The sequence below is a fragment of the Natator depressus genome, chromosome 1, assembly GCF_965152275.1.
Source record: "Natator depressus isolate rNatDep1 chromosome 1, rNatDep2.hap1, whole genome shotgun sequence".
Taxonomy (NCBI): domain Eukaryota; kingdom Metazoa; phylum Chordata; order Testudines; family Cheloniidae; genus Natator; species Natator depressus.
Genome location: NC_134234.1, coordinates 164,649,779 through 164,670,833, shown reverse-complemented (window position 1 = coordinate 164,670,833; position 21,055 = coordinate 164,649,779). Strand labels below are relative to the sequence as shown.

At 41.7% G+C, this 21,055-nt stretch overlaps 1 protein-coding gene across 3 annotated transcripts in view; it reads right to left on the bottom strand.

Moving 5' to 3' along the window:
* Positions 1–21,055, bottom strand: part of GRIK1 (glutamate ionotropic receptor kainate type subunit 1) — a 236,900-nt gene that overhangs the window by 14,510 nt on the left and 201,335 nt on the right. For all 3 annotated transcript variants that reach the window (XM_074970925.1, XM_074970916.1, XM_074970909.1), the window contains exons 13-14: positions 16,020–16,237; positions 4,276–4,501 (exon numbers count right to left, since the gene is read on the bottom strand). In XM_074970925.1, the coding sequence (XP_074827026.1) occupies positions 4,276–4,501; positions 16,020–16,237 (444 nt within the window). The remainder of the gene's footprint in view (positions 1–4,275; positions 4,502–16,019; positions 16,238–21,055) is intronic.

The window sequence follows — 21,055 nt, the reverse complement described above, 5'->3', positions numbered from 1 at the left end:
GCGGGGCCGGGGGCTAGGGGCTGTGAACAAATACCTCCCCACCCCGTGGAGTGTCCCCTTTTTTTTGAAAGTTCAAATATGGTAACTCTATGGTAGCAGTAATTGTGAAATTTGTGCTTGTTTGATGCATGTAATGACATTTCTTTGTTCAACTATATTCCTTCTAAGATGCCCTTTTGCATATTTTTTTTAAATGTTACCTATGTCCTATGCACTAGTCCTCTCAGAATGCAGTAAGCAGATAAGTGCTAAGGAAAAACCACACTGTTGGCTGCTTTAGTTCAGAGCCAAATGCAAAACCCATATCTTACACAGTCACTAAAAAACACTAATAGAAACAACACACTGAAGGTCCTCTATATCTGCCTCATTGTGCAAGGGAAGGAAGAAAGAGCACTGTCATTTTTTAAACTTATGGAGATTGCTCAGATGCTAAGATGATCAGTAGAGCTGGTAGGAAAAAATTGTTGGAATGATTTTTCCAATGAAAAATGCCCTTTTTTTGGAAAACTGAAACTTTCACTGGAAACATTTATCTCTCCACCTCCCCCCAAATCAGTTTCCATCAGGAAAATCAAAATGACAGCTGTCTGCCTGTAATGGTCTTGTCAGTTTCACTTTCTGAGTTGTCAAGGCACACCTTGAGCTGAAATGTCTACACTGTAAACAAACATCCCTTTAGCCTGAATCCCGCAAGTCCCCTGGGTTTTTAATTGCAGTATAGACATTCAGCTTGGCTGTCAGAGGGCCTGGCTCTTATAATTGGACAAGAACCTTTCAGCTGGGCAGCTGCAAACCTGGAAAATTTCACTTTGGTTCTTTTGAAATTGAATTTTTCTTGAAAATCTTTCCCACGAAATATTTCAGTTTTGATGTTTTATCCCTGTTTGAGTGAAATTTTTTTCAAAAATGCTAAATATTTCACAGCCATCTCTAGTGCTAAAAGCCCTGCATGTCCCCAGCTAGATATACAGATTATTTTTATTAAGAATTACATTTCTATCTTTTCCACTTGTCTGAGGACAACACTGTGTGATGTTGCACCCTATAAGGCTCTATGGAAATATGCTTATGAATGTATATATGACATACCTGGAATATGTTTTATGCTACATATGCCACGTAACATATCTCTGTAAAGGTTACGATCCACTGAATCTATTCATCCTATTTGTATGAATGTATCATTTTTGTATTTGAAGTTATGAATATTGGCTATGTACTGGTTTAATTTTAAGTAACCTTAGTAAGGAATTTGGGCAGCTTCTTTAGAAAGGAATGTGCAAGTTAAGTGCCCAATCACAAAACACTTAACGGACAATGGATCTCAGAAGGCTCCAATCCACGTAAGAAGTCTACTTGAGAACGTTCAAGGTAGCATGAGAACCATGGCTGCTACCTGTAAATTCTGAGTCATGCATGGACATGTGACTTGCCCATGTGACTCCAAAACTCCATCTTGTAGCTGGAATTCTACACCGGGGGAGGGAGGGGTGTCCACACACAAAAGAAAGTCTATTTAAACCCCTGGGAGACCCCTCCATTTTGTCTTCAGCTGGCTCAAGAGAGCCTCTCCACCCCCAAAGGATACCTGAAAGAAACTGGAACAAAGGACAGTTACTACAGGGGGTGTGAGTGATTGCTGGACCCAGACTAGAAGGAGACTGGTCTGTAAAATGAAGCTTACTGGAACACCTCCGAGGGTGAGGTTTTATCTGTATTCAGTTTTCTTACTATATTAGGCATAGACTTGCATATTTTATTTTATTTTGTTTGGTAATTTACTTTTGTTCTGTCACTACTTCAAACCACTTAAATCCTACTTTCTGTATTTAATAAAATCACTTCTTTCTTATTAATTAACCCAGAGTATGCATTAATACCTGCAGGGGAGGGCAAACAGCTGTGCATATCTCTCTATCGGTGTTATAGAAGGCGAACAATTTATGAGTTTACCCTGTATAAGCTTTATACAGGGTAAAACAGATTTAATTGGGGGTTTGGACCCCATTGGGAGTTGGGCATCTCAGTGTTAAAAACAGGAACACTTCTTGAGCTGCTTTCAGTTATGCTTGCAGTTTGTGAGACGTGGTTCAGACCTGGGTCTGTGTTTGTGGCTGGCAAGCGTATCTGGCACAACCAGGCCGGATTCTGGAGTCCCAAGCTGGCAGGGAAGGCAGGGGCAGAAGTAGTCTTGGCACATCAGTTGGCAGCCCCAAGGGGGTTTCTGTGATTCAACCCGTCACACTGTGATCATACTTGGCACATTCATGAGAATTTCTGAAGTGCATGGGCCTCAGTTTGCACCTGTAAAGTGTAGGCATGTTTGTGCATTTGAATTCTGAGGATTGCACAAGGAGAGACTTGGCTAAATATTTGGTCCTAAAAACAATGAGAACCCAAAGTACATTTATCTTAGAAATAACATGATGGGATGGTCTTGGATACTGGGAGAAGACAACTGAGCCCATTTCCTTTGGGGATGTGTGTTATGGGAGTATCTTTGCAGCATACTTTGTCTAGGGCAAGTTTCAACTTTTTAATTTTTAAAATGATTTATTTCAAGACACTTGGAGACTTGTAACATTATATTCTATATATCCTTGAATCTTAACTGATCTTTCTAAAACAGCATATTCATCATACAAGAAACATCTTACAATATATTCCACAGCTGCATTTCCAGTGGATGTATTCTCTCTGAGGATTACCATCTGTTCCAATTATCCTTCATTGTTTTTAGTTTAAAGCATGGCAGCTTTATAACTGCTATGAAATTCTTGCCATGTATTTATCTTTATTTTGGGATAGTTTAAATTTTTGGTTCATTCTTCTCAGCCAGAGAAGTTTGTTCTCACATAAGCAATGGAAAAATATTTTTACAATATCATCTCTATGGAATTCTGGCTAAGATGGGGCAGAGTTCAATATACTGGGGCAGGCTTTCTCTCTCAGTGGCTCTCAACCTTTCCAGACTCCTGTACCCCTTTCAGGAGTCTGATTTGTCTTGCATACCCCCAAGTTACACCTCACTTAAAAACTACTTGCTTACAAAATCAGCCATAAGACAAAAGTGTCACAGAACACTATTACTGAAAAATTGCTTATTTTCATTTTTACCATATAATTATAAAATAAATCAACTGAATATAAATGTGCTTATGTTTCGGTATATAGGGCAGTATAAACAAGTCATTGTATGAAATTTTAGTTTGTACTGACTTTGCTAGTGCTTTTTAAGTAGCCTATTTAAAACTAGGCAAGTATCTAGATGGGTTGACGTACCCCTTGGAAGACCTCTATGTACCCCTAGGGGTATGTGTACTCCGGGTTGTTCTACCTCCCTCAAAGATGGCCATAGAAGAAATTGAAAGGCCAAAGTCTGTGAACAGTTACACCAGTGTAAATCTGTAGCTAATTCCATTGAAGTCAGTTGAATTAGGCTGATGTAAACTGAGATGAGACATGGGTAGGGCGAGTGCATGACTGAGCAGCACAAATATATTAAACTAGAAAAAGAACTGGCTACACAATGTCCATTTGCAGAAGGACCCAATTTCTGTGGAAAATATGCGATCTCTTTAAATATGTAAAATTGGCAAAGTACTGAAACACTCAGGGATAAGGCAAGCAAATCCATCGAAAAGGGAAGCTGCTTATTGGCGGAAGTGAGGCAGCTGGTTTTCAGAATGCACCCAGAGCATTGAGACTCTTGATGTAGGAATACAGTCTTGCAATGGCTTCTTATAGTCCCTACATATTGCTCTGAAAATCATTGCAAATTTTGTAGGTTATTCTACTAAGATGCACAGGCAATGGCGCATAGGGTGCGATATCAATCCTGTCTCCTTTCATGCAGCTTTCCAAGGGGTGCATTTGTTGGAGATCACATTTACCTTGATTCTCTTCTAAAAAGAGGGCTCCTGGAGGAAATATGTAATCTGTCTTGCTAGCATGGTTTAATAACATGGGAGGGAAGAGCAGAGGGTACCCCATCACCTGTGAACAGGACCTTTTATCCACAAGAGCAGCAGGCCAACTGATTGCGTCTTGAAGGCACGGACTACACCTTAATTTTCCTGCTTGCTTACAAGCCACCCTCTTGCCCCTGCTGAGTAGAGCCATTGCTGTAGCTGGGGCAAGAGGGGAGATGTTGAATGAAAGAAGGACCCTGGGTGCTCAAAGGTTATAGAAAGCTCCTAAAGGGCATCCAGATTTAACTGCCCAGAACCTCTTGAGGATGGCTCATCATTAATTATCTTTAATGCATCTTACCAATAGGAGTTCCCACGCCATAGCCTTTAGAATCAATGAGTCCGCCAATCTGGGTGAGATTGCAGTTTCTCTGAGTCACGTATTCTATGCTGGTTGATTCCATCAGCAGGGCGTAGTCCGTTGTGAGCACCCGCTGGATTCCCTCATCATTGTTCTTCACCAGTGCGGTCTGCTGCCTGCTGCTCATGAATGCCCACATTTTTTCATATGTTGATATTTTGGATTTCTAAGGAAGGAAAGTGGATTCAGCAGAAATGTTAGTTTTCAAATTATGCTTGCAAAACATTCCTATGCTTAGCGTGAATGCTGTCAATAACACCTCTTGAATTGGGAGGGACAGAGAGAGGACTCTTTCAGTCTCTTTCCTCCCTCCTCCCCCTCACATTTTTCACACTGTGCAGTGTGCTGTGAGTAGTTTCTTACTGCCTCCGATCCTACAGGTGCCAGCATTTCAGTGTTCACATGTGACCTGGGAGGAGCTGTGGGATCCTTTTGGATGAGTGGTGCTCTATAAATGTAAGATGTTACAATGATCCCAGTGAATTAGTTAGCTGGGTTACATGTCATTAAGTGTTTGAGACTACTACATTATGGGACATTTGTTTCCTTTTCGTTGGGCCGTAGTACCACACTGTGTTCCAAAAGCTGATCGATAGGGCATTGGCTCTTTGCACGCGTGCCAGTAGTCTGTAAGTCGTGCACTCTACAGTGAAGCCCGAAACTGAATGAGAAGGAAGTGAAATCTTAAAAGCCCAAGATGCCCCGATACACTTGTGCTTCTGCCTGCCACCACAATGAACGCAAAGGGCCTAATCCTGCTTTCGCTGAAACCAATGAGCATTTTGCCATTGAGTTCAAAGGGAGCAGGTATGGGCCTTAATGTGCTGACACCGGGGCTTCAGATCATGCCAGGTATCCTGGTGCCGTCTAAACAATAACCCTAAAGAATATATTGTGCCCGGTCCCTGCCGGGGTGCTTGGGAAAGGGAGAAGAAGTACATAAGGAGTGTCCTTGATGCCCCTCACCTCAGAGCCAGGCACAATCCCAGGGAGCTCAAGGACTGTTCCCCTCTTAGCTCCCCTTGTGGGGGACAACGGAAAGGGAGGAACTGAACACAGCGGAGAGCAGCTTTCACAGTTCTTGAGGATGGTGCACAGTGCACACTCCCTTCTTCGCCTCAGGTGCTACAAAAGGGGTTATGCTGCCTTAAGCGCAGTTCCCCCTGGAGCTCCCCAGGGCACTGAGACGCTGCCCATATGCTCAATGTGCGCCTCTCTCTTGTAGCTACCATCTAACTTGAAGCATTTGCACTCTGTTAACACTATTCCCTGCTTCTTTTTTGTACTCAGTCATGCTATATTAAACACACATTTTTTGTAGTTGTTACAAATTGAGGTTTGGTCTACAGGTTAGAGCACCATTATACATTGATTGTTCGTATAACCTGTATTTTGTCTTAACGCTTCACAGCTTTCCACCCATTTTACAAAAATGAAAAACTACTGCAACTGTACAGTCCAATCACACACTTGTACATGAGTAGAAAAGTTGTTGCACTCATCGCTGCAGCTGAAATCAGTTTATTAATAGCATGTTTTAGCCAAAAATCAATATACCGCCATGTTTGTGTCTCTGCTCTCTCTCCCCTTAATTCTCTAGAGCGTTCCATCGCAGTTTAGGATAGTACTTCCTGTATAGCCACTGGTGTTATGGATGTTTCCAGCTATTGGACATCTTTCTGTTCTGTTTTCACTCAGCCAGACAACCAGGCTGTATTGCATCGTTTGACTAAGGCTACTCCATCAATGATGTAAATGGAAGTCTGTTCTCCATTTACAGAATGAGTAATTAATAAATTGGAGGTTTAATTTTCATTTTTTGTTGCAATTTCAAACACTTCACAGCTTCCCAAGTAGCATTCTCCCTCTCGGCACATCAATGCAAATGCTATTGGAAAAGGACTCATTCTCCTTTAGCCTGGTGCCTTTTCTGTTAATTAAATTTACAGAAAGGATCCAAGTGACTGACTGACTCTCTCTCTCTCTCTCTCTCTCTCTAATGAATCTGGAACAAGAAACACTATCCCTGCTCTAAGAGCCCTTGTTTTAAAGTCTATTTTTTACAACAACCAAGAAGTACCTCTTTCAAAGTTTTTAAGACTAGGGAGCTAGCAGTAGAGTGGGTGCTGAGCTGTGGGTACAAGAAGAGTTGGGGTTTTGTTCCTGGTCTCTTCCTGGCACTGACCTGCTGCGTGACCTTGGGCAAGTTGCTTCACCATTCTGTGCCTCTGCTTCCCCCTCCCACCCTTTGTCTATCTAGATGTCACAAGCTCCTAGATATCTACCTCAGAGTCTCTACCTCAGTTTGTGTCTAGCATAATGGGGGTCCCAATCTTGGTTGAGGCATCTAGGGGCTACGGCAAGAGATGCAAGACATAATCTGGTTACCCACGTTGGTTATTGAGTGCTTGTGAATACTGTATTGTCTCCCCACCCTAGTAGTAGTTAGGCTCCAGGTTGGTGTGGTTTTGAAAGGCTGGGGGAATGGAAAGGAAAAGTAAATGTATGGGGGAATGGTACTCCCTGTCGCCCGGTCTGTGGACATGGGCACTTCTATCTGGGGACTCAGGCTACACTGAAAATGGTTATTGTATTTATTTCTTGTGCTGGGTAACATGAGGACTCTGTTCCCAGTAAACTTAGCTGGCTCTTTATTAAGCGAGCTGCTCCAACGGCAATTTAACATTCTTAGGCAAGGGCACGCAGATTGGCTCCTTGGTGCTTCCTCCAAATTATTCCCTTCCTCCAGCTTGCTACATATCTCATTTCCTTCATCTGAATAGTCTTGATGTAACACTCTTCTGACCATGTCACAGGTCAGGATAACAACCTGTATTTCCACTCACTGGTCCAGGAGGCTTCCAGCTTCCCTCTGGTTGCCTCTCTTGAGTGGAGACCTGTGTCTCTCCCACTTCTGACTTGGGTATGGCCAGGCATTACGGTTCCCTGCATTTGCTGCTTTGCTCCCAGCAGTGAGAGGCTTTGTCTTCAGAGATAATTAATAAGTGTAATTGCTATAGTTAAAAGTACTTCACAGTTCTTTCTGTGCAACCCTATTTTATTTTGAAGGTAAAAAGTACTACAGTAGAAAATGTATTCTGGCAGGAACAGTTCTTCAAACCCACACCTAAGGGACTGGCTTGTGGTTACAAGTTCTCACAGCTTCAACTCAGAACGAGCACTCAGCCTAATGGAGCCTCAATAGGCCCAGTCCTTCCCTCCTACCCTGAGGACTAGGGCTTTCTGTGAACCAGGGTCCTGTCTGTTTGCTGGATCAGGAAGAAAGCCCTGAGGCCGTTTAAAACCAGGCTATTTATCCAAAAAACCCTTTCTTGGTCTGTTGGTCCCTAGAGAATCTAGTTTGAACTACAGTAGTATGTACACACCTCTCCAGGAGGTGGCTTCAAAGCGTTGATAGGAAGTGCATTAGCACCCCCCTCCCTACTAGAGAAGGTACCATATAATTCCACAAAAAACACATACACAACTGTCTTTTTAATACAATGGACCCCCAAAAGTATTAACCCAAAATCAATAAGGTTTAACTTAATTCAATACATTTTATCTTAATTTCATAAGATTTGTGCAGGATATTGTCAGTCTGTCTCCTGACCATTTTTAGGATCATTGGGTAGAGTTAGTATGTTCTTATTAAACACTACTCTGCATGGCAGCTCATATTAGATATTGACTTCCTACTTGGTTGAGTATTAAACTTTTAAGCAAAATTTCTTTGACTCTGAAGTTTGGGGCTTAATATTTCTTCTAATTCTACTCTTAAGTTTGTTCAGTCAGAGGACAATGCTAAACTTTGAAGGTTAAACGGATCTGCTCAGTTTCTTCTCAGTTAGTACAAGCCATTTTTTACCCTAATTAGGAATATATTTTTGAAACTGATACACTTTATAGGGTAGTTTGAGACTGATATAGAGCTATAGAGGTTATAGGAATAATGTATTCTGTATGCAGATGAGTTTGCGAAAGATATTGTAGCTTCCTGCTGTGCAAATCCCACCCCCCCCCTCTTTTCTCTCCCCTGCCATGCCCCCTCACCCACACAGATTTCTCCACTAAGGATGACCTTCAAATTTCTGCTCTTCAGATGCAGGACTGACTGATTTCAATGGAGCTGTATATGCATAGCAGAAGGCAGGATTTTGCAAGCTTCAGAATGGGAGATTAAACATCAATTATTACAGATGAGCCAAAAATAAAGTGAGAAAACAGAACAAATTGATAGAATTACAAGAAGAGCTGGTTGTAAAACTTTGGGTGAGACTGGTTTTCATCAGAATTTGCTGACTTAGCAAAACTGAAGCATTTTGTGGAGACAGTTCTGATGGAACCCAAGCATGTTTCTACCCAGCTGCTGGGGAACTGGGTTTCCAAGGTCCACGGCCGCAGGGCAGGGTGCCTTTGAGGAGAATTTCAATTTTGTGGGGGTCCTACTTGGGACAAAATAGATTTTGAAACAGATCTTCCATGAAATGGAATGGCCTGTCTTTGCATGGGTCTAGCCGGGATAGATGCATGCATTTCTTAAAGCGGCTATTACTCTAAAATATATTTTTTGAGAAATGTGTAGCGGCTTGGAGTTTCTATTGAAGCTAGTATAAGGTATTCAACACAGGAGTGGAAATATGCTCAGAAGTGTGTGTTTGTATTCTGTGTGTATTATAAACCAACAACAGGAATCTGAGTGGGCGTGGGACTGAATAAATTCAAACAGAGTTCCTAGACAAGTGATGTAAACATGTTTTCCCAACCTGCTTCTACTATATTCCCTATACACTGGATAGCTTCTAAAAATACCCCCTTCTTGGGGTTTCCTTTTACTGTTTTAAAGGAGTTATAAATGTAAGCTTGGGCTTTCTCTAAAGTCCAGCTGGTCCTAGGATTTCTTTCTGCAGGACCTTTCCCCTTCTACCCCTCCTCCTAGTTCTTTTTACTTTTAAGGAGTTATCTAGGTCTTATATTCCATAGATTAGAACTAATCATCCCAATCTGGACTGACTGCTAAGGGGAGTCAAGAAAATGACTCTGCATCTCCTGTAGGGCACATGACACCCTGTCACCTATCTTTCACCACAAAGAGAGCCTGGAACAGTGGGTGTGCCCTACAATTTTCTACAGGTTTGAAAGCAGTGGTGAGCTGGAGCAGGTTCACACCAGTTCGCTCGAACCGGTTGTTAAATTTTGAAGCCGGTTTAGAACTGGTTGTTAAAGGTGTGGGCAAACTCCAGCCCACTGGCCATATCCGGCCCTCAGGACTGTCCTGTCCGGCCCACCTGAGCTCCCAGCTGGGGAGGCTCCCCTGGCTGAGAATCCCTTTTTTAATTTTCACTCACCCGGCGGCGGTCCCGGTCTTTGGCAACACTTTGGCAGCGGGCCCTTTACTTGCTCCGGGTCTTTGGCGGCAGGTTCTTCAGTGCCGCTGAAGACCCAGAGCAACTGAAGGAACCGGTTCTTCAGATTTGGCAGCTCATCACTGTTTGAAAGAGATTGGTTGGTTCTCCTGGTATTTCCCATTTGAAACACAAGGAGTATCATCCAAAAGAAAAGGAGTACTTGTGACATCTTAGAGACTAACACATGTATTTGAGCATAAGCTTTTGTGAGCTACAGTTCACTTCATCAGATGCATTCAGTGGAAAATACAGTGGGGAGATTTATAGACACAGAGAACGTGAAACAATGGGTGTTACCATACACACTGTAACGAGAGTGATCACTTAAGATGAGCTAATACCAGCAGGAGAGCGGGGAGGATGACCTTTTGTAGTGATAATCAAGGTGGGCCATTTCCAGCAGTTGACAAGAACGTCTGAGGAACGGTGGGGGTGGGTTAGTCTCTAAGGTGCCACAAGTACTCCTTTTCTTTTTGCGAATACAGACTAACACAGCTGCTACTCTTCCAAAAGAGAATACACTTTTAAAGAATGCCCGCTGTATGCTCTTTTGTCCTTGCAACCTAGTAAGGGCTAAGCTCCTGAAGAGCTATGTTGCTGCTACAAGACCCAGACTCACTGCTGTGGTGACTACTGCTGCTGCATGCCTTGTTTCTATTTTGGTGGCCACGAGCGACCTCCCTAATCATCTCAGCACTTTCTGAAGGGCAGGAAACTCCCCAGGAAAACATACCAGGCTCGTGGGCAGGACACTATCCACCTGGACTCTACTCCACTGATATTTGGGACTCCCTGAGTCCGCTAAGGCCAATACCATCCCCCCACCCACCCACTGCCTTCTAGCCAGACTGGCCTGGAACAGAACCCTGGGCCTTGTGAACTCAAGACCACATCTCCTCCACAATCACTTTCTGCAAAGGGACAGGACTTTTTCATATGTCCCCTCTAGAACTTCTACTGTGAGCCTAATCATCATTGATCTTCTATGGCTGCCCATGTCTGATCACTAGGAAAACTCACAGCACTTACGTTCTCTTGAACTGAAAATCATTATCTTCCCGCTTCGCCATCATACATTTCTCTTAGACGTCCCCAACCTGTTACAGCAGCCATCTAGTACAGGGAGCTTGGCCCCCCTCCATCTGTTTTTCTTCCTATTATGAGTTTCCTAGGAACCTATTTTGAGGGACAAAGTCTTTCTTTTAACTGAGCCACTTGAACCTCATAACCTACTGGTTACCATAATATCCACTGTGCCCCATTCAGCTAGCAGTATTGCAAGCTGGGAAACCGTTTGAAGCCAGTAGACTGAAGTATCATCTTAGGGAGAAATATTTTTGATATCTAAATATCTCCTGTCCTATGAAAGTTTTATTTAAAAAAATAAAATAGGAAGGCTTGCTCTTAAATTAAAAATATAACTGCCCTTTGTTTCTACTGTGGCTCTGAATTATTTTGCAATATCTGCTCTTTTGTGTGCCCATCGTAATTTATAGTAAACACAGTCCTCTGAGGGCTCTCAACTCCCAGTGACATCCCTTGAGTTGAGAGCTGTCAGCACATTGCAGGTTCAGGCCTGAAATGATTTATTAGAAATATGGGGGAGGGAAATCACAGCATTTCTTTCTTCCTCCCCCAGAAGTAAGCCAGCTCTTCCCTGACTTTACATGGTAATGTATAGCATATATATATATATATATATATATATATATATATATATAAATTACAGCCGGGGCTGGTAGAACTGCCTATTAATAAGGTTGACTGACGCTTGCCATTATAAGAACCTGTGCTTTAAACTTTGCCAACATTTGACTGTTTAGCCTAAATTTCTCATGCTCAGTGTCAGCCTCAGGATGACTTCTTTTGCCTTGGAAAATTTTAGCCAAAACTGTTGGTTTCCAAGAATGAGGCTAGAGAAAAACAAGTTGCTTCGTCCATGTTACATACTGGTGACCTTTTCTTTGAAAAGCACTAGTGCCCCCACGCTGTGGAGCAAGGACTCAAAATTTGGTAGGGGTGGCCTTTGTGTCCGGGATGTGCCTCTTGACACCCAAATGAAAATCTGCCCAAACTTGGGAAAGTTATAAGCCTTTGAAAAATCAGTTTGCACATGCTCAATAAAGACTTCTCAGATTTTAGCAGCTAAATTTCCCCTAAATTCCATCCACACTGGCATGCACCAGCCTGGACTGAGCAGGACTTTCCTTGCAGTTGCCTCTCTGGGCTGTGTTGGGTCTGGGCTGGGATGAGAAACGTGAGGAATGTAGACAGGGATCTGTAGGGTAAAGACAATGGTACTGGGGCAAGGGATGGGGAAGAGACGAGACTGGGGCAGGTCGGTGGGGGTGGGACAGAAGAATCTATGCCGACTAGAGAACACTACCCTCCAGAGCTTGCAGGGGAACCCAAGATTCCTGAGTCCTACCATGCCTTTGCTGTCAGCAAATATCTGTGAAACCCATTGGCAAAGTGTCCCATCCCCGTTAGTTGTGGTCACATAAAGGAGGACCACCTATTACTGCTGCTATTGGTTACTCCATTTGCTAAAGTGGCAGAGGTCTTTATGGTGGATCTAAAGGTTCCAATCCTGCTGATGACCCATGTGGGTGCCAATGTGATGCCACCAGATGGAACTTCTAATTTTTCAGTTAACTTTTTTAAAACCCTAGGAAATGACACACTAACAACTATATTAAAACATTATTAAGGTTGCAAAGTCAAGCACTCAAAAGTTAGGAAATGCCAGAATTAAAACAGCCTGGGAAACCTTAATTCAGCCCCCTTGTGCATGTGCATTATGACACAGTCTTTAATTACATGATCACATAACTGTTTTTTCCACAGCATCATTGCCTCAGTCAGCGCACAAAATGGGGTAAATCAGGTTTGCGTAGTTAAGGAGACTGTTGTCCATAGGATTCCTGCTCCATTTGGTGCAGAAGTTGGAAGATGCATGGTGAATGTGGCAGGGAATTACAAGAGGAGGCTCTCATGGTTAAGGCAGTTGAATGCTGCCCTGGAGAGTTGGATTCTAGCCCTTTCTCTGCCCCAAAGGCCCAGATACACACAGGGATACGCAAAAAGTCTTAGGAGTTTCAGTTGAACAGCTTCAACAGGAGAGATTGAGCCCACATCAGAATGTTTCATAGTTCAGTGGTTAGGGTAGTCTTCTGAGAGACGGGGGAAATCTCTGTTCAGATCCTTTCTTCCCTATTTGGCAGAGAGGGAGGAACTGAACCTGGGTCTACAACATACCAGGGGAGTGTACTAACCACTAGGCTAAAAGCAATAAGGGGGACACTACCCCCTTCCCTCCCAAATTTTGTATAGGACTGATCTTGTAGGTAGCCTCTGCTCAGGCCGCACAGGTAGGGAGGAGATAGGGGGAGGAGCACTTATCTTCCCCCATTTTGTGGATCACTCCGGGCCTTAGACATCCAGATGCCTATTGTGAGGCGCATGCCCAGAGGCAGAAATGAAGGCACCTAGGGAACTTTTACCCTGAAAACATAGGCGCCAAGTGAGTATAGGTTTTGCGAGAGCTACAGTTTTGTGGTTAGCAGTGGAACTTAGGGGTTTAAGTACCTATATGTCTTTGTGGATCTGGGCCATTGTTCCTATGTGATGCTAGGCAAGGCATTTAAACCAGCCTCTCTCAGCTGCTCACCAATTCTGTATTCCTCATTTCTGGGTGCCTGGGTTGAGAGTCCAGGGTCTGATTTGCAGAAATGTTGAGTGGCATATAACACACAGTAGGTTATAAATAATATATATCTTTGTATGTATAACATTTAGACTGAAAGCACCTGGGGGACATGGATTTGTCTCTTCTATGTCTGTAAAGTACAATGTGCATCTCTAATGCTTTACAAATAATTACACACTAAAAAACTGCATTAACCTACTGTGTGTTATTTTGGGCAAGTCATTTTCTCTGTCTGTACTTCTGTTTCCCTTCCCACCCATTGTCTCTCTGGTCTGTTTAGGCTGTAAGCTCTTCAGGGCAGGGTCTGGCTCCTTGCTTTGTTTTTATACATGATCTAGCACAATGAAGCAGTGATCTCTTTAGCTCTTCTAAGAGGTACTGTATATAATTTATTAGTTGTATTGCACGTGTAGCAGTGATATAAATGTGAAATTGCATTTGTCCATGCACCTTTCACCACATCACCTTTACTCTTCCACCTAATTCATGTCCATTCTCAGCAGAAATTACTTCTAGCATTCATCTATTTGCAGGTGTGTGTCTATATATAATTGCAGACACACACACGCATGGGTGCATTTTGTAGAACATTGATACCTAATTACCTGATTTGAAACCTCATTTAGATGTCTAAATTCTAAAAAAATTATATTAAAAAAATTGATCCATCTTTATTTGTGCCTGCAAAATTACACCCTCTTATTTGTGTCTAAAAAGCCAGTGCAAAACTGGAAGCTGCTTTGGAAAACTTGTTCTGATTTCACAATGCTTAGAGTATGCAGTGATTTCCTCTGCTACAGAGCAGGACCCACAACTGTGGAGTCCCTCTTTGCGCAGATTCATCTTTTAAGGCCCTGCATTGTGGTGACCTTTCTTGGCCAGAGAGGGGAAATTGGGCTAAGGAATTTTACTGGGGTCTTAAGTAGTAGCAAAAACTACTAACCAGCCTAATAGGTGTTCCTTATTAAAATAAGTGATACTGTTGTTACTTTGTGTTCTCGAGTTGTTTCCCAGCATATGTTAATAGAGATTTCAACTTGTCATTTCAAAAACTGATTAATTAGGCTTTGAAAAAAGCATAGTTTATTCTCTTATTCAATAACACACTCACCTCTCCACGCTAGACGGAAGTAAGTGGGGGCAGCAAGAGAGAAATTTACCCTTAACTGCTAAAAGCAGGGTGGCCATGTAAGATGTAGCAAACTACTGCAGAATCTTTTTTGAAAATTACTAGTTTGGAGACATGATCCAAATATTTGAACTGCAATCCATTACTTTCCTTTATTTGTGTATAAGAATCTATCTTCATCTGAAGATAGTCTTGTGGTTAAGGTACTGTGCTGGGATTTGAGACATCTGGGTTAAATTCCCAGGTCTGCCACAGACCTTTTTAAAATAGTCACTTAAGATGTCAAACTGACAACACCAGAAACTGAAATTGTTCATTCACAGAACATCTAGGACACAGGTAGCAGAAGCTATTTTTTCCCCATGTTGCTTCACCACTGTGACTCGTTCTCTTTGGAAGGACTGCTTCCTAAAGGCTAGTTAGAAGATGCTCAGATGCCATACTGAGGAGTAGGATATTAATACTTACCTAGGTACATTCAATCCTTGGATTTCCTGCTGGGTGTGCCAACAAAGCTGCTAAATGCTGTGGGATGTTTTTTGTACATTTTCCATATTTATAACTTGCTGGTATATGCATTGACATTTTAGGAGATCCACTCATTTTATATGTAATTAATGTTGATCATCAAAAGGAATTTAGTTATCTGCAGAAGCAATTGCACTAGAAAATGCTCTCTCTTATTATTTATTAAACTTTAAATCTATATTCTTTTTATATCTTTTAAAAGCAAATGAACTATTATTTTGATTGACAGTTGTATTTTTCTAATGGCTACTTGATCTTGAAAAGCAATCTTAGCGAATTACTTGTTATAAACTTTGGGCCTAACAGCCCCCTTTTGAAGGCTGAAGAATAGCTAGTGGTAGTGGGCCCTGATGGGACAAAACTGCAGAGGTCCTCCTCGCAGAGTTTTCACTAAATCCTTTTGGCTAGGGCATGGGTTTGCCTTTCTCTAAAGGAGGAGGCAGTTGGGCCCCAGACTGTATAGATCTTGGGGGATTCACTAGAGGCATGGGGCTATTCCAGCAGAGACTTTGTGCCTATACGTTGTTCCAGAGTCCTTTTTCCCTTCTTGTATTGGACCTGTTCTCGCGGGGACTTTCCCGATTTTAGCTGCCCCGGAGCCCTCCATTCTTAGGGAGCAGTGGGTGCCACGGTACTGAGGACCTTTCACTAAAGGTAGTACAGTGTCAGACTGTAATCTATTTATGGCAGTTTCCTGCTGGTTGGCAGACGGAAACATGCATATAACACAACCTTCCCCATCACTGAGGTGTAGATTCCTGGAGGACGCTCTGTGGATTAGGGATTTGTTATAACTGCTAAATTTTCCTAAACTAATGTTTTCAGAAATTCTCATTCTGTTCCACGTTTCAGAATCTGTTAGTGAAAGGTTACAATTCTTACAGTGCAAACCCACTTGGCACCATCTTACCTTGAAGAAGGTCATTGTTGATCCATCTCTAACAGCCCCATATTCTATCTTGGTTTGCTTTGCCAAATCATCTGCTGAATCGATGGGGGATTCCATTCTCTCAACTGTCAGGAAGGCAGCCAAATTGGCAGTGTAGGATGAGATTATGATTAAGGTGAAAAACCACCATATTCCTCCAACTATTCTGGTAGAAAGAGCTTTGGGCATCAGCTCTGATCCTGTTATAATATCATCAAAACAATCATATTAAAACATGTTGAAAGAAGTCTTTCTCTGGCAGTAGATTATTTTTAGGAGCATAATACATTTATGAACCACAGAATAATAAAAAAATCTACACAGTAATCTCGCATATGTACAGCTAACATTTATAATAACATACTTTTGAAGGGGATGTATGCCATGATACCTAACACACACATGATTATCCATGGGTCTGAACACCAATTTGTCTCTGAGATAATGTCATCTTGGAGTTAACCTTTTAGACTCCTAGCCTATACTAGTCATTTATCTGTATCTTAACTGCTTGTTACAAGTACTGTAATGAGGCTTTAAGCCTTAAGAAGAACAATACAGTAGAACCTCAGAGTTTCTAACATCTCGGGAATGGAGGTTACTTGTAACTCTGTAACTCTGAACAAAACGTTATTGTTGGTCTTTCAAAAGTTTACAACTGAGCATTGACGTAATACAGCTTTGAAACTTCACTTTGCAGAAGAAAAATACTGCCTTCCCTTTATTTTGTTAGTAGTTTACATTTAACACAGTACTGTACTGTATTTAATTTGTCTTTGCTGCTGCCTGATTGCATGCTTCTGGTTCCAAATGAGATGTGTGGTTGACCGGTCTGTTCGTAACTCTGGTGTTCGTAACTCTGAGGTTCTACTGTATCCCATTCCCATTATTTCCCATTTAGAGGAAATGCTTAAAAAGATGGCTTTACCCTGTGTCTCTTATCTACACATCCAGGTATGTATGGTCCTGCAGCCCTCACTCAGACAAACACTATCATTGCAGTCAGTAGTGTTCCAGTAAAGTCAGTGGGACTTACGTGAATAAGGGCTGCAGGGATCAAGACCTAAAATATGTCTTCTTATAAGCCTATACTTTGTTTTAAAGTTAAAGCAATTATACAGTCCCCTCTGGATCTCTACATGATGGTGCAATGTTATGAATAATAAATTAATCCCAGTTTAAAGGACAGAATGATGACTGAAATGGCATTAGCACATCCGACTGCACATCTCACATTGTGAGACTAGGAAAATAAATGGATAATTTGTATGTTTCATTTTACTTTTTAAGGTCATGTAATTGGCACAGGAGGGTTGAATTTGATCCCAGCTGTGAAGCAAAGTACAGTAACTCCTCGCTTAACTTTGTCGTTATGTTCCTGAAAAATGTGACTTTAAGCAAAACGATGTTAAGCGAATCCAATTTCCCCATAAGAATTAATGTAAATAGGGGGGTTAGGTACCAGGGAAATTTTTTCACTAGACAAAAATCTATATTTTTTTTAAATACACACACAGTATAAGTTTTAAACAAACAATTTAATACTGTACACATCAATGATGATTGTGAAGTTTGGTTGAGGTGGTGAAGTTAGAGGGTGGAGGAGGGTGGGATATTTCCCAGGGAATGCCTTACTGCTAAATGAACTAGCAATTGGCTGAGCCCTCAAGGGTTAACACATTGTTGTTAATGCCTCACTCTACAAGGCAGCACGAATGGAGGGGAGGGGAGACAGCATGGCAGACAGATGCGCATTGCCCCCTTAAGTATGCTGACACCATTCTAAGTACATTGCCTTTAAAAAGATCAGGAAGTTGAGATAGCAGCTGCGGCCAGCACGCTCCCTCCATCCTGAGCCCTGTCCTGTCCCCACCCTGCTTTATATGGAGAAGGGCTAAGTGGAGGGCAGGAGTAGGGGGACACCCTGACATGAGCCTCCTTCTCTTCCCCCCCACCCGGTCTCCTGCATAGCAAGTAGGAGGCTCCCAGGAGCAGCTCCAAGGCAGAGGGCAGGAGCTGAACATGGCAATGGGGAGAGGGACAGCTGAACTGCCAGCAATTGATAGCTTGCTGGGCTGCTGCTGCACACGGAACTTAGGGGAGCTGATAAGGGAGCTGCCGGTGCACCCTGGTTCCAAGCCCCCACCAGCTAGCTGCAATGGCCTTCTCTTCCTGCAAGCAGTGGACAAAGCAGGTAACAGCCAAACAACGTTATAAGGGAGCATTGCACAACTTTAAACAAGCATGTTCCCTAATTGATCAGCAACGTTAACTGGGATGACTTTAAGTGAGGAGTTACTGTACTCCTAAACATTACAAGCCGAATTCTGCCCTGACTGACACAGTAAGCAACCTCACTGACTTCAGTGGATTGCCTGGGGTTTAAGGCCCAGATGCAGACACGCACTTGATTGTGTGCTTATAGTCAACTGACTTCAGTTTAACTTCAGAGTTAAGCATAGTGCATAAGTGTTTTGTTGTATAAGGATGGACTTAAGCAAATGCTTAAGTGCTGGCTGAACTGGGGGTCTGCGTGTGTACAGAATTTGATTTAACTAATATTCATTATTATTAGAGAAAGGTCCCTGTTGTTGAAGTGTTATGTCTTCTGAGCTACTTAATGATTTATGTGGGAACTTAAATACATTCTGTGAAATGTCTGAAGGCCTTGGAAGATTTTAACGTAAAAACTCTATACAATTTGAGCAAAAACTGAAAAGGTAATAATCTTCCAAACCACAGGCAAACAGATTTAATTTAGCTTTTTATAAATATATGTACATCTCTTAAAGGTCAGAGCTAAACATAGCCCAGGTCTCTGAGTACATTTATGTAGCTACCAAATTATGAGAGGTAACAGCAAAGCAGACTTCCTACTGTGTATAGCCTTCGTGTTGTACTGATTTTAAACTAGGCCAAGAGTCTAAAAGTAGAGGTTTCTATTTAATTTAGGGAATCTTAATGTGTCATTTCAAGAGCTGCGGATTCATCCAGATTTATGTTTAATTGTGCTTTTCTTGGTGCTTTATCAGACTAGATTTTTTTAAATGTAATGTAGTGAAACATGGTTATTTACTCCTAAGGATGTATTTTTAAACTGTAGTTGACCTAGCAAATGTAAGAGCAGGCTGCTATGTATACTGATTCAGATCTTCATGGAGATGTCACTTTCTAAAAGCCTAGCTAGCTATAGGAATATAAAAGATGTAGTTAGACACTGGTACAATGCTTAGTTTTAATGTATAGCAATAGTAATAGCCAACTAAATTTCAGAGACCTTAGCTTGCCATAAAAGCTGGTAGTGCAGCCTTATAATTAGAGGTACATGATAATAGATGGAAGTGGAGAAACTCTTGGTTACTGTAGCTTTTTGGCAAAATAATAATACTCCAGTGGTTTTCTCTAGTGGCAAATTAGTTGTATAAATGAAACAGAAAATCTTTAATCTAATTAAACTAATACATTTTAACCTGCCACTGAGTGTTACAAGATCAATCCCCTTGCTTATAAGATGCTGAGCACCCTCCACTCTCACAAAAGTCAATAGGAGTTGAGTGGGGTTCAGCATATTGCAGGATCAGGCCTGTGATTTTTTTCAGTATTCACCATCTCTTGGAACCTGATTCAACAAAGTGCGTAAGTACATGCTTTAGTTCCATTGATGTAATCTTGTGAGACTTAAGCTCTGCCTTTAAAGGTAAGACTGTGCTTACACACTTTGTTGAATTCGGGCCTTAGCAGGTCACTTGAGTTTTTAAAAGTAATAGTTTCCCATACATTTTTTTAAAAATTCATTTGCTCACTATAATTAGAAGTATGCCATGTTTGGATACCTTCAAAGACTAGAGGAAATATCTGGGTTGAGAACCCCAAGGGAATGGGGAAACAACATCTAAGTAAAATGTTACTAGCAAGATTCAGGGTCAGAGACAATACTTGCTGAAGTCTCTCTAGTGCTTTTTTATGGCAGACATGACAGCCAATCCTGATCCAGACTTTGCTCACGCTCTGTAGAAAAGAGAAAGTCTGATCATCACATTTTAAAATTTAAACAAACAAGTGGCTTCCAATAAAGCACAACAAGCAGCTTCTGTTAACAAGAAAGAGCATAACAATAGATGCAGAGGTTAACAACCATTCATCTCTTGTTCAAACTCTACATGTTACTGATGGTGCACTTACAGTCACACGTACCACAAGTTTGTACATGGAAACATTTGCTTCGCCTTACAAATGTTTTTGTAAAGCTTCTTGAAAGACAAGCAGAGTCTGGTTGGGGCTGACTGTCATGTACCCAAGGTAGTGGTAACTAGCAGACACTGCATCCCACAGTTTGCTGTGGATGATGGTAAACTCCAAAAAGGCAGGACATTAAAAACACAAAACCTTGGGGCACTCTCACACACAAGGCAGTCACAATTATATACACACACCTGCCTGATACTGTAAAACCTTAGTCTGTACTTCAGATACATTGGAAAAAACCAAAAACACCTTATCTCCAATCTTTTTCAAAATAATTGTGGTGAGGAGGTGTCCTATGAATATACCAATAAAACTATATGCATGTATTATCCTAGTTACAGTGTGAAATTTCTTCACTACCCTAAGAAAAATTCCTTCAGTATTATTATTAGTTTACAAAATCCAAATTGGTATTAATGCCTATGAAAATAAATTGTCCCTGAATGAATGTAGGTGTTCCTTTCTTAAATATTTGGGAATTTATTACCAGTGTATTGCTGCGACTTCCTCTATGTGTTGCTTTTTTTTCCCCAAAAAATGTTTTCAGAGATGTTGAATGGACCCCCATATTGATACAATATAGCCCTTTAATGGGAAGCCTCAGTATACACACGCCATAAGCATAAGTGTTTTGTACATGTATCTGCTTGACTTCCCATATCAAGTGCACTTCGCTGCCCTTCATTGTCAAGCAAGTATCTGTGTGCTGTTTCCAAAATTCAGCAGCAACTGGGACTTGGTTAAATTCTAAGGTTGGCTGCATTTACAATAGG